This window comes from Drosophila melanogaster, chromosome 3L (genome assembly GCF_000001215.4).
Source record: "Drosophila melanogaster chromosome 3L".
NCBI classification, from domain to species: Eukaryota; Metazoa; Arthropoda; class Insecta; order Diptera; family Drosophilidae; genus Drosophila; species Drosophila melanogaster.
In genome coordinates, this window is record NT_037436.4 from 20,800,370 (window position 1) to 20,813,344 (window position 12,975).

The 12,975-nt window shown below is 47.3% G+C and overlaps 3 protein-coding genes across 9 annotated transcripts; 2 read left to right on the top strand and 1 right to left on the bottom strand.

The window, feature by feature from the left end:
• Positions 1–40: 40 nt before the first annotated feature.
• Spc105R (Spc105-related) lies at positions 41–6,484 on the top strand. Of its 2 annotated transcripts, NM_001275194.1 has the most exons (6): positions 41–136; positions 198–301; positions 354–1,099; positions 1,176–5,490; positions 5,553–6,005; positions 6,065–6,484. In NM_001275194.1, exons 1-6 carry the CDS (start codon positions 110–112, stop codon positions 6,300–6,302), a joined length of 5,883 nt encoding a protein of 1,960 aa, NP_001262123.1. In that variant the 5' UTR covers positions 41–109; the 3' UTR covers positions 6,303–6,484. The 2 variants fall into 2 exon arrangements, with proteins under 2 accessions (NP_001262123.1, NP_649259.1); NM_141002.2 differs by having other exon boundaries at positions 41–301; positions 6,065–6,372.
• A 14-nt stretch (positions 6,485–6,498) lies between these two features.
• On the bottom strand, positions 6,499–8,903 carry CG3634 (uncharacterized protein). 3 transcript variants are annotated; one of them, NM_001275195.1, is made up of 3 exons: positions 8,875–8,903; positions 8,470–8,818; positions 6,758–8,404 (listed from the first exon to the last, which is right to left on the bottom strand). In NM_001275195.1, exons 2-3 carry the CDS (start codon positions 8,606–8,608, stop codon positions 6,930–6,932), a joined length of 1,614 nt encoding a protein of 537 aa, NP_001262124.1. In that variant the 5' UTR covers positions 8,609–8,818; positions 8,875–8,903; the 3' UTR covers positions 6,758–6,929. The 3 variants fall into 3 exon arrangements, with proteins under 3 accessions (NP_649260.1, NP_001262124.1, NP_001262125.1); NM_141003.3 differs by having other exon boundaries at positions 6,499–8,404; positions 8,470–8,878; NM_001275196.1 differs by having other exon boundaries at positions 8,470–8,878.
• Positions 8,904–9,299: 396 nt separating this feature from the next.
• HIPP1 (HP1 and insulator partner protein 1) lies at positions 9,300–12,963 on the top strand. Of its 4 annotated transcripts, none has more exons than NM_141004.3 (6): positions 9,300–10,559; positions 10,612–11,081; positions 11,155–11,828; positions 11,888–12,098; positions 12,155–12,301; positions 12,357–12,963. In NM_141004.3, the coding sequence occupies exons 1-6, from the start codon at positions 9,434–9,436 to the stop codon at positions 12,507–12,509; spliced, it is 2,781 nt and encodes a 926-aa protein (NP_649261.1). In that variant the 5' UTR covers positions 9,300–9,433; the 3' UTR covers positions 12,510–12,963. The 4 variants fall into 4 exon arrangements, with proteins under 4 accessions (NP_649261.1, NP_001262127.1, NP_001262126.1 ...); NM_001275198.1 differs by having other exon boundaries at positions 11,888–12,095; NM_001275197.1 differs by having other exon boundaries at positions 11,161–11,828.
• Positions 12,964–12,975: the final 12 nt, after the last annotated feature.

Here is a 12,975-nt window from a genome sequence, read left to right on the forward strand (position 1 = left end):
CTAGCGATCTATCGCCAACGATCTGGCAACACCGTCTGCCATTAACACAAAAATCGCGGCGTCTCTCCAATGGGATTTTGAAATAAAAACAAGTTAACAGCACGGCGCGATGAACGCAAACAAACGCAGAAGTTCGGTGGGTTCTTCGAAAATTAATTGATTGAGAAGCGCTCATGGTAGACCTACTCTTCTTGCAGCTGCGTAAGGTGCCGACCAAGGAAGATGAGGCGACCACAACAACGTCCGCGATCAAACAACAAATCAAGCGACGCATCAGTTTCAGTGGCAAGAAGTCCGTGAGGTACGTACAGTAGATATATGCGATGTACAACGCTCACCCGCCCTCCACATAGGGAATTCGTAAACACCAAGGAGACCAACAACTGGGACGACTCGTACGAGGTGTCGGAACACCATGCTGAGGACAGCTCGGGATCGAAGTGCTGCAGCACAGGATCAGCATCAGTAGCGAGGGTTTCCGAACATGCCGACAAGGAGAACATTCCCCTGCCCAGCCACTGCGAGCGGGAACATGTCGATCTGTCCGTGAATCTGCAGGCCAGCGTGGATTTCACCCTGCTGCCCTGCGAAATGATGGACAAATCGAGGAAGACATCCTCAATCTCTGCTGTGTCCTTTTGCATGACCTCCGAGGAGCGAAAACTGTTGCAAAGCAGTCTCAGCGACCGCCAGCTGGTAGACAAGACCATGGATCTGATATCCGGATCTCTCGTCAACCGCCACCAAATCGCGTCGAGCGTTTGTGAGGAATCCTCCATCAAAGTGGCAACAAACAAACTGGAGAAGGTGGTATTCACGCCAGCTGTCAAGGCTGTGAGTGACTCCTTCATGGACATCACGCCATTGGGATTTACTGATCCCAATCCTGCTGCTCCCGCTCCAGCTCCAGTTGCAACTCTATATCCTCCAACTCAACAAAGTTTAATGGAGCTCGAAGAGGACAGCATTGTAAGGGAGATGCGTGAGTCCACCAAAAACCAGACAAAAACTCCGGCGCAGAAATCGCTTTTCATGGACGTGGGGGAGACCAAGAATAAAACCCAACAGGGAGCTGGAGGTGCATCCTTCTCATTAAATGGTTAGTATTATCTCAGTTAAATCCCTTCCCAATAGTTTCTAATTAGCAAGTTTTCGGTTGTCACATTATTTTGCAGTTTCCAATAACCGAGATCGTTCGCCATCGAACTCCTTTGAGAGCCTTAATAGCACCATGAACTTTACGAGAGATGAGTCGATGCTGATACCATTCGACATGATTTCGGGGAAAAACATAAGCAAGAAACTCAATTTTCGTCAACTCAACGAAGACCTGGAGACGGGTAAGATCCAGATATTTCCGAACGGGCCAAAAACGCCGACCACGGATCGTAAGGCCAAGAAAAATCGGTTTTGGTGCGGCCTTGAAGAGGAGAGCGCGGGAGATAATAGTCCAAAGAAAGATATAAGAAGCATAGTGCCACGAGGAATGTTAAATTTCAGTGAGAACATGACCTTGACGCCGACGAAAACAAGTCCAGTTGGAAAGAACAAGGAGAAACTAAAGGCGGCGGATGAGAAGCAGAAGTATCGACTATCCCAGGCGGATGAGATGATGCTTGACAATACAAACTTCTTGGCCCACGCCAGACTAGGCGACGAAACGCAGTCGAGAAATACGTCGAAGAACTCGACAAGAAGGGAGACAACTTGCGAAACCTCGGAACTGAATTTGGAATATCCTACGTTAAGTCAGGACTTTCAACCCATTCCGAGTTCCAAGACTCGTAAAACTGATTTTATGGCTGAAGAAATGCAGCTCAGTCAGACAAATTACCCTGCTATTCCTGCATTGAAAACTGCTACCTCGCGTCGCACCTTACATCTCAATGAATCTATGGATCATGAAACAACGAAATCCACGTACGTTAGGAAGGAGATATCGGTTACCACGCAGGAGACTATCTACGAAAAATCCACAACCAACGAGCAGAACAGCAACCAAAATCGCAACACATGGGCCTGCACTAAAACCAAGCGCAGGGCGACGCTTTTGATGCAGGAAAGCATGGAGGAGGACATCATTAGCCCTCTCAAAAACTTACAATTAAAGCCCAATGCGGCTCCTATGAATACAGGGCAATCCAAAGTGAACCATACGCTGTATCTAGCAGAACCACTGGAGGAAGTGGACATAAACCAAAGTAATATGTTACCAACTAAAAATGTTGCCCCTAGAGAACAACTTAAAGCGAGGAAAACGCTGCTATTAGAGGAACCTATGGAAGAGGAAATGAGCAGTAACATTGGTTACAATTCCAAAAGAAAGACTCTCCACTTAGCGGAACCTCTGGTGGTGGAGGGAGAGGATTTCATTTTGGAAAAGCACATACCAATAAAAGTAGTCGCGCATCAAGAAAACAAATCCAAGGGTAGACAAACTCTTTTGTTCGAGGAGCCCGTGGAGGAGGAAATATTTCACAATGCGAAAGATTTACCGGAATGTGCTTTAAAGGGAAACAAGACTGGACCTCAGAAATACAGTCAATTAAACCAGGGGAAGAGTTTCACTTCGCAAAGCAGATCCAAAGCTAGGCAAACCCTCCTGATCGAAGAACCCATGGAGGAGGACACGGAATTTAACAATAAATATAATATTGCCAAACCTGGAGAGAACCACATAAGAAAGATCGCTAAATCCAGACAAACTCTCCTTTTGTCAGAACCTTTAGAGGAGGAAATGTGTCTTCCACCGCCAAAGAATAAGTCAATAGTGTCGCAAAAAACAATAGATAAATCAACCGAGCAGCAGCGATCAAAATCGAGGCACACGCTATTATTATCCGAACCTATTGAAGAAGAACATATTCAGCAGGACTTGCCAGCTGAAAAGGAGGATAGTTTAGCTAGACAGCAAAGATTCAAGCCAAGGCAAACGCTCATCATGGCAGAGCCCATCGAAGAAGATGTTGGAGAAACGGAACGTAGGGTGCAAACTAACATCACTGGTTCGTCAACTTCCAGACCAAGACACACTCTTTTGATGTCCGAACCGATTGAAGAAGAACTAACTAACGAAGATAAAAGTACGAATGCCAGCACAAATAGAACGTTAAGATCGAGGCGAACCATTTTGATGGCGGAACCGATAGAGGAAGAGGGCAATAAGTCTATCGCTGAAAAAATAGGTCAATTTACTAAAGAATCTTCTGAAGAAGCGGTATTTCAAACTTCCAAATCTCGTCAAACTCTGCTGATGGCAGAGCCTATAGAGGAAGATGTTTTCAATCAGTCAAATGATCAGCCAAAGCCACTTCCTATATCTAAGGATAAAATCACTAGGAAGACCTCTAGACGACACACGCTTATTACTGCCGAACCCATTGAAGAGGATTTGAGTGTTCGTAAGCCGCTGGAAAATTCAAAGGAGTCATCTTTGACCGCCAGAATTATTCAGTCATTCGCCGAGCCCATTGAAAATGCCCTATTTTCAATTACTGATCAAATAGCTAAACAGCAATTTTCCGAATCGGTTCAAACTCCTCCCAAGGAACCCCTAAACTATCTCCACCAGAAGCCGCGGAATACCCTCATCTCGCATGAAACTATTCAGGAGGATTTAGAACCCGTAAATGAAAACTCATCAGTGGGGCCTCTGAGGTCCAGGTACAGAAAGACCCTTATCATGGCAGAGCCCATTGAAGAAGATGTTAATAACCACAATATGACCAAACAAAATGGGATCTGTGACTCTTTAAATGTTCCACAGTCCGGTGGATATATGGCTGCCAAAACAAGACAATCCGTGCATATACCGGTACCCATTGAGGAGGATCATATTCCGGGCCAACAGCAAAGAGAATCCGAACCTGCGGTGAAGGGCAGAACTACGCTGCTGACTGAGTCCATAGAAGAAGATGTACCCGCGCAACACACTCGAATTTCTAAAAATAAATCAATGGGCTCGAAGGTTTCGGCGGAGCCTATCATCGAGGATTTGGATTCCAACAGACCAGAAATTTCACAATCCGTGGAAGAGACTTTACCCCAAAGAAGCCAGGTTCCTGATGTTCCGTCATCCAGAAGACATACGCTACTTTTATCGGAACCCATGGAAGAGGATGAGGGGATATTCGGACATAACTACCCCATAAGGACCAAGCACCAAATTTCCGAAAAGCTAGAAAAACCAGAAGGACCCATTCATTCATCTAAAAATTCCGTAGAAAACGAAGAGATAGGCACTCCTCCCAGTGCCAAGACTCAGCAATCCATTGCTATGTCCGAATCAATGGACTTTCAAAGCCCGCAGTTTAGGCCGAGGGGTCCGGACTTTAATGCAATCACGCCGGGAATGTCCTTGACTGAATTTGTGGATCAGGAAGAGATGTGCAAGACCCCGATTCACAAAAGAGTTCTCCTGACTTCCCATCGGAAAAAATTGTCCATGTACCAACCAGTGCCGATAGACCTTGAGGCGAATGCCTCCGGCTTTGGAACTCCAAAAAATCTCGTCCAACTAAAGCGCCTACCCACGCATCTCACGCCCAACCTTCCGGAGTCCAAGAAACGAAACACGCATCTGTTTCCGAATAGCAACATGGACATCGAATTGGAGGAGGATCAGGAAGGTTCTTGGGGGACAAAAAGTATTCAGATGCACACAGGGACAAGTAAATCACGCAGGACCTACACGGTAGACCAGTTGGACGCGTCGGTGCAGCCAGTAAGGGACTACAATCCTGTAGTGACTGAGATGAACAAACAGGGTGGTCTTAATATGCTGGAGCTGCCACGAAAATCGACCTATAACATGGATCTAGAGGAGAAACCCATCACTATCTCCGATGTTAATAATTACTTCCATGAGCAAAAGGAGCAGCAGCGCCAGTCTAGCGAAAGAGAGAGCGGCAGCTCCAACGATAGAACCTTCAAGAGCTACGCAGCAACAATCTCAAAATTCATCAATCTGACCGGGAACACAACCATCTTTGCAGCCGCAGAAGATTTGGGTGGTGAGGGGAAGGACCAGCCCCACCAGATAGATAACGAGCACCTAAGTCTGGTTTCCACGCTGGCGGAGGAAACAGACGATGATGGCGACGAGAAGGAGGAGGAAGAAGAGCAGAAGCAAAAACAGCATCTCTTACAACCTGAAATCTGCGAGGCTCAACTGAATTCAATGGTAAAAGCTGGCAGCGAAGGCTCCTGCAAAAAGTGCAGGAATTGCAATCATACTTTGAGCGAAACAAGGCTAAGTAGCGAGTCATTTGTCCTGCCACCTCGGAAATTGTGGGACTTTTCAAGGCTACAGCAACGGTTGCGCAATATAAGGCAGAGGCCGTCGTGGAAGGAAGTGAACACTTACTGGGAGATCGAGGAGGAGGCTCGTCTGTCCAGGAACCAAGACTCCGACGATTCAATGGAGCAGACCAGGGTGGAGGAGGAGGCCACCAAGTGGAACAAAGCGGCGCTTCTTGAAATGTGCAAGCTGTGAGTACCGAATACACTTGGAATTTTGAATCATTTTTTAACATTTACTATTTCTACAACAGAAGAACAGAAGAGAAGGACATAGCCATGCCCCCGGAATCCTTCTTTACGAGACTCAAACGTTTGCTAACCGAACAGCAGCCCAACTGGATCTTCGACTACCAGCGTAAAGTGTCCCAGCAAATGATATTTTACAACCGACAGCTGACCACGATCCGAATCGTGGTGAACTACCAAATCGAAGACTTAGTAGAGGAGTCCACCATTAGCGTGTGTTCCATTCAACTAGACAATGACGTGCCCACTCCCAAGGACCAATGGTCATCGCGTGAACACTTTTTAAACTTCCACCTAAGTCTCCGCCTGCCGATGAATCCTAGCGACGAGATCGAGGGCAGTGATGAGACGGCTTTCTTGAAATTTCTCAACGGCATTGATCGCAGAATTGCAGAAGTCAAGCAAAAGTTACACAAAGTTTTAGATCTTCTAGCGCAGAAGAGAGCGAGGCTAACAAGGTATAAGCTTCTCCAAGGTGTATCTCAATACATTACTAATTTAAGTGATCCCTTTTTAGAGAAGCAAATCGAACTATTGTCAGAAAGATAGTGCGAAAGTGCATCGACCAGGAACCCATCGTGCGTCTCGAGAAGATCACTTTCCTTATTGAAATCGGTAATATTGAGGACGTTTCCTTCACGGACATCCTACGCCCCGAACTGCATCTCTTCAATGAAAACATTCAGTATCTGCCCAAGGGAATTCCTTTCCTCGAAGCCTTTCTCACCGATCCCGAGCAGTACCTTAGAAAATAAATGCGTATGTTAGACTACCTTTTAAATTGTTTTAAATTAAAATAAATGCATTCGTCTGCGTTTTTTAACGAATTCACATTGAAAGTGTATGCGAATGGGCAAGGATTTCCACTGAAATCGAGCTTATTTATAAGAGCAACCATTACTATAAGTCCTTTGAACGAAATAAAACAAATAAAGAGCAAGGAAGGATTTTGTTTGAATTTAAGTTTACTCGCTTCTCGTACTCGTTTACAATAATTAAAATAATAATAAAACTTAAAAGTAATTTAGTTTCCTCTTGCGTGGCTGCTGAAAATTCGTTTCGTTCATCCGGATCACTTGGAAGCTGGAACTAGTTGAGTGCGTGTTTGCTTGCATTTGCTTTCTTTATGTTTATTTCACGAAGACAACACAGACATATTAAGATCCAAAATATATATACGTTATATATATATATATATATATATATATATGTATGTTTTGTGTTTAAGGTTTGTGTTTTGAGTGGTTCCGTGGCCTTCTGCCCGCTTGCTTCTCAGCCACATGGAGATGGATGCGTGTGAGTATGTGTGGTGTTCTTAGTTTTGTGTGAGTGTGTGTGACGTCATTCGAGGGTGGAAAGTGGAGGAGTGTGTGACCTCCGGCTTAGACGCGAGACAACTGCTGCAGCAGATTGCACGGCCAGAACGCCTCGATACGCTCCTTGAGCAGCTGAAATGGATACGATATCCAGGTAAGTACGGTCTGTGCCAAATGACCCATGGGCTCCGGATACTGGTGGGTGGCCAAGGCCAGCAGGGCGGTAATGGAGCACAGTCCCGCCGTGAACAGGATGAAGAAGGGCAGCTCCTTCTTAGGATAAACAGACACCTCGTGGAACGCCGGCAGCAGTTCGCGATCCGCGCACTCTGTGCATGTTGGATATGGATAGAAGAGGTGGCCACGCTCCAGCGGATACGGCAGCATGCGAAACGTGCCCTCCCAGGTGCAGTGCAGCAGGTTCAGGGCGCCCTCCACCTGCTTCCAGTGCTTCAGATGGAAGAACGCGTAGGCCAACGCCTCCGAATCGCCGCGCTTCAAAATGTGCTCTGGCGGTAGAATAAGTCGCTTTGTCTCAAGCAGATACTTGGGCACATGCGGATTGAACTCCACCGCCCGATGAATGGCCTCAACGGCGCTCATTTCAGCTTGACTTAGACCTCGCTTGGATGCTATGTCTGGCGAAAACTTGTCGGCTACGGCGCGCGCCTTCAGCAGAGCAGCTGTATAGCAGATAGTCGCCGATTTCGGCAGCGAGATGTCATCGTACTTGGCCAGAATGGCATGGCAATCGGCGTAGGCCTGCATCTCCAGCAGCGTTTCGATTAGATTCTCGTGAATGTTCAGTACGCTCATGATCGAGGGTATCTCCTTGGTGAGATCGCGAAACATTTTAGCCGCCTCCTTCAGCTTGCCCAGCTTGCGGGCGCACATGGCAAGCCGTCGCTTGATATAGATCAGCACATTGGTGTCGCGCCGATGCATGCCATCCGCAATGGCGCCCTGGTGTTGGGTGGCCTGCGACTTGCGGTAGTTGATCTCGGCGACCTTTAGGGCCGTCTTCAGGATCTTCTCCGCCTCCATAATGGTCATGGCTTCCTCCTCGGCCAGCAGTATATAGGCAGGTGCACATTCCGCATTGATTTCCAGAGCACTGTGAGCGGACTTGATGCGCTGCATGGGATTGCGTTCGCGCCAGGCCGTCTGCATGATCTCATACTCCTCCTTGCGGGCATCGCCTTCGCAGGTAAAAAATGTTTGATGGTCCTGGGCACTTAAGTTCATGTCGTAGTAGGTCAACGGCTCCTTGCTGGTGGCCCAAAAGAATCTCTGGTACTCGGCGCCGCGAAATAGATTAAGTGGATTTCGCCAGACCTTACACTCGGGCATTTGGGTGCCCGTACTTGTGGTGGCGCTGCCACTGCCTGATGCCCCTGCTCCACCCGATCCTCCTCCGCCTGCTCCGCCATTGCTGCTGCTGCTGGAGCCACTGCTGCTGCTGCTGCCACTGCCATTGCTGGACTCTGATTGGCCATCGCTGCCATTTATCCAGGGGCTAATGTGGTTGATAGAGACTTGCTCTGCGAAACAGGGACAGTGAAACAGAATAAGAAGGAAGCGGAGGAAGGGGAACCCCACTACTCACCTATAAACGAAGTGCCATACTTCCGGAAATACCACCACTCAAAGATCAGGATCAGGCCCGAGATCAGGCTGGAGGTCCCTGTGAGCGCCACGTAGAACTTAGGCGTCAGAGTGCTGAGAAACATGGACGAATCCCACATCCTGCTGCCTGCTGCCCCCTGCCTGCGAAGTTCTGTATTCGACGCTCGTTTCGCTTTGGCCCCAGCTCCGTCCGGATTTTGCCGCTCTCCGGGATTAGCTTGTGCCTGGGGGTTCGCGGATACTCTGTGCTCTGGCACTGACCACCGCCGAGGGGTTAGATCAATTAACGGTTGCCTTTCTTGGCGCTATCCTTGCGCGTATCCTTGCTGCTGATGAGACTTTTTTCAATCAAGTATTCGAAAGGGGATGAGCGGGGGGTAAATACCAGCGCAACGTGACCGTTTCTCGTCGCCTTCTAAATGCCGCTGAACGTACTGGTCACTCTGAAAAGTTCTTGCGGGAAGACCTTTCAACTTCTTTCAGAAATATTCCACGCATGTATCTAAAGTCTATTGCATGGCCAAGAGATATACACATTTCCCACTGTTATCTATTATTACTTATATTTGTTTTAATAGTTTGGTTCTTATTTGTGCTCAACATATTTCGACAGTTATTTCTTACGATCACGCTAAGAACTTACTCTAATAGCAAATAATAACAAAACCGGTCATACATATTAAAATATATAAGCGAACTACCTGATATCTATTTAATGCTAATTGTTGTTTAAATTTAATGAAAAATGTAATTCTCGAACCATCCACTTTTTCCGATATTTTCACGCCTATCGATAGATCCACCTGCGCACCACTACAAAAAATGGCCGCTGAGCTGCAAGTGCACTTTTTTTTATAATAGACCAATCCGATTGAAACAAGCACGCAAAGCCCTTAATTTGGAACTCCTGTTGAACGGAAAGCCATCAGTGGGGCAGTGGAATCATGGAGCAGGTGTCGGATAGTGCGGTGACAACTCTGGAGTCAACCCAAGCAGAGGAGCCACCACCAGGAGTCGAAAAAGTTGAGACTCTAGAACTAAAAACGGCGGCGTTAGAAACACTCTCGGAAAGTGCGGGTCCCACTGATTTGGAGAATGAGCTGGCCAATCTCAACGGATCTGAAGAGGGTCCAGGCTTGGACGAGCTGAGCACTCTGGAGAGGGAGATAGCTAAGCTGCATAACATTCGACCGCCGGATGCGGCGTCCGAAGTTAAGGATTCCGACACACCAATTGCCTTAGCAGACAATGGTGGCTTAGAGCCCCGCCAGGCCCCAGATGAAGCTAAATGTCGAACCCCAATAATCGAAGAAGGCAACGCTGCCTCAGGCAACGGCCAGTCCAGCGAATCCCCCTTGGAAGAGGTAGATCTCATTGCCCTGCTCAAGGGGACGGATACCAGTCATGATCAGCCTACGGGAGAGGAAAAGTGCACATTGGAGAAGGCTCTCTCCGAGCTTGACGGCGTTGGAGAAGATGGGGATGTAGGTGTTACCATCGAGGGCGAAGGGCAGTTCGAAATCATGGAAATTGACGACGACGAGGGGGAGTCATCGAGTCGAAAAGCCAGCCCCAAGGTACCTGCGTCCAAGCCCATCAAATCTAACTCCTTGCCTTCTATATCCAAGCATAAGCTCTCCCCGGAACAAGCCAGAGCTGTTGCTCTGGAGCAGATGGCCGGTCTAAAGCCAAAGTCGCGTCGTAAGGAGCCGCCTGCGCCGCCTTCTGTGGTCGCGCCGATAGATATTGTCAGCTCGTTGAACGATGATTGGGACGACTACGACTCTGAGGAAGACAAGTCGGCTTCCGCGTTGGTGACAGAAGTTATAACTCTGCCTTCAGCACACGTAGTCACTAAGAAGCCACCTCTGCCTGTGAAAAAATTGTCATCCCCAGTTAAGCACAGCCCGAACTCGGCAATTTTGCTAAACAACAAGATCAGCGGAGTAAAAGTAATGTTAAAGACCGTGAGCCAAAAGCAACTTGCAGCCTCAACAGGGGCAGCAGCGGAAAAAACCAAGCCGACTGTCGTTGTGTCACCTCCCAAGGAAACCGAAGAGCATACTACGGGTACAGTAAAGTTGGAATTCATTAAATCATTGCTTACAAACTGAATTTTTAGGGTTCAAGCGTATGCGTGTAATTAAAAGGAAGATAATCTGGGACCCCGATGTACCAGAGACGAAAAAATCGTTTGCGCAGTATGCTAGCACGAAGGCGGCATGTCCAGCACCCACCACACCAAAAACAACTGTCAAAAGCATTTCGCCCACCACGACGACTAAGAAGGAGGTGGCACCCAAAAAACGGTCAGCTACACCTACTGCTCGGTCTACTAAAGCTGGCACTCCGGTCGGAGGAACAGAGCGGGGTCCCTCGCCCGTCAAACGACGCGCGCAAACTCCGAACACAGGTCTAGCCAATGGAGGAACTCAAAAAAAGAAAAAGGTCTCTGAGATCGATCGCCTGATGGGCGACGAGGGAGCTGCCAATATGATTCATGCAGTGGAGCATGAGCAGCGGGAATTGAGTGGTGGTGAGGTGTCCAATAAGCCGCTGATGCGGAAACGAGCGATGACCATAACCGGAAGGGTAAGTACTTCTACTATAGAAATCCGAGATACCTATTATCGATTATCGAATATTTATGATTTTCCAATACAAGAACCAGGCAGCACGAGTTGCTGTGGAACCAACACCGCCCAAAAAAGAGTCAGCACAATCGGCCGCCAAACGAACGCCTGCTGATTCTGTTTTTACTAAGGCCACCGCCAACACATCTGCCCGTAAGCCTCGCGCTTCCGACTCGTGGGACTATGTTTACAAACAGCGCGCCAGCGAGGAATCGATGATCATGCGTCGGCGCTCCAACAGCTCGTACTCCAGCAACGCTTCCGTAAGTCGAAATTCGCTGGACAATAGGCCCGGAGCAGCCAATCTGTCTGATGATGCAGGCGAGGGCTCGGACCCGTCATTTAAGTTTGTAAAGCCCGTAAGCAAGTCGAGCCAAAGGGGCGGTGAAGATACCTCCTCGCATACGCTGGCTAACGATATGAAGGCGAACAACGGTAGCGAACTGGTGTGCCTGCACAAGGTTAACAAAGTTGCTCACCTGGTCATCCACACGGAACGAGGAAACTTCGGCCATACGTACAGCAAGCAGCTGCTGGAGCAGTTGAACGACACACTGTCCAGTGTTGCCCGCAAAGGCGAATTCAACACGGTGTTGCTTACCGTCGAGGGTCCACAGTTTTGTCAGGGCATCGATTGCCAGGAACTGATACAGGGTTCCCTGGAGAAGCGAAAGGATAGTGCCAGTCAACTGGCTGTAGCCCTTAAGTAAGTAATTCAAATGTATCTTTGAGAAAAGGCTTATTAACGAAACCGTTACATTTTAGATGCTATCTACGCACTCTGGCCACATTTCCTAAACCCTTGGTGGCTGGCATTGTTGGCAGCCAGATTAATTTGGGCGTTATGCAGCTTCCCTTTGCTGACTACGTGGTGGCCTCTGATGATTGTAGCTTCGAGACTAACTATGCCAAATTGGGTCAGCTGCCCGAGGGCTATGCTCTGTGGCATGGTCACCAAAGAGTTTCCAGTGAAGTGGTAAATATTCAGTCTTTTATAAAGCTTATCTACAGCTCATCCCATGTATCGTTCAGCACTCGCGTTTGTTTCTTATGGGTGAAAGACTGTTCGCAACGGAACTTTTGGAATCGAATAGTTTCGTTGACAAGATCTGCAAGGCCAGAAATGTCAACGAAATGGCTCTGGCCAAAGCCAAACAGATATCCACTAGCTCTGCGGAGGTAAAGCGTAACATCTAGTGTTATTATTAGTTAACTTATATTGAAAATCCCACAGATGTATCGTACACTAAAGAAACTCAACCACTCCGCCGTCAATGTCACGAAATTCCCGCGTCTGGATGAGGAACTAAAGGTTATAGGAGAGCAATGGGTTACTGCCGATTGCTTAGCCAATTTCAAACGCTATCTTAACGACGTTGATTTTTAGAGCATTGATTTATAGTTACTGTATACCATTTGGGAATGGTAGACATTCATCCATACAAACCATATAAAGATTAATTCATACATTTAGTTGAGTCCTTTTAGGAGTTTTATTCTGGACCATGAGACTATCGCCCTAAGAATTTTTTTACTCCTACCCCATTGTAAAGTACGAACGCTGTGTAAATTGTAAGAAATTCGGAGGCAGGAGTTATATCCTGTTCTATTAGGATTTTAAAGGTAACTCGATTAGTTGAACGTGCTGGGATTGGAAAGTTTGCAAATTAAATTATCGCTTACACGTTTTAAATTCGAAATTTTATTTTCCGTCATCCGAAATTCCCAAATAGTTCACTTTTCAATCAAACAATGGAGTTTAAGATCCCATGCAATATATCTTGTGTTATATGAAAAAAATGTTAAGCCTCATAATAAATAAAATAAGATGAACAGCTCCCATAAACGGAACT

Bases quoted from the DNA above. Each gene is read 5' to 3' on its own strand.
- Spc105R (NM_001275194.1), top strand. From the start codon at position 110: ATGAACGCAAACAAACGCAGAAGTTCG. The intron at 1,100-1,175 runs GTTAGTATTATC...ATTATTTTGCAG, and splicing joins TGCATCCTTCTCATTAAATG to TTTCCAATAACCGAGATCGT. The intron at 5,491-5,552 runs GTGAGTACCGAA...TTTCTACAACAG, and splicing joins CTTCTTGAAATGTGCAAGCT to AAGAACAGAAGAGAAGGACA.
- HIPP1 (NM_141004.3), top strand. From the start codon at position 9,434: ATGGAGCAGGTGTCGGATAGTGCGGTGACAACTCTGGAGTCAACCCAA. The intron at 11,829-11,887 runs GTAAGTAATTCA...GTTACATTTTAG, and splicing joins CAACTGGCTGTAGCCCTTAA to ATGCTATCTACGCACTCTGG. The intron at 12,302-12,356 runs GTAAAGCGTAAC...AAAATCCCACAG, and splicing joins TATCCACTAGCTCTGCGGAG to ATGTATCGTACACTAAAGAA.
- CG3634 (NM_141003.3), bottom strand. From the start codon at position 8,608: ATGTGGGATTCGTCCATGTTTCTCAGCACTCTGACGCCTAAGTTCTAC. The intron at 8,405-8,469 runs GTGAGTAGTGGG...CCTGTTTCGCAG, and splicing joins GTATGGCACTTCGTTTATAG to AGCAAGTCTCTATCAACCAC.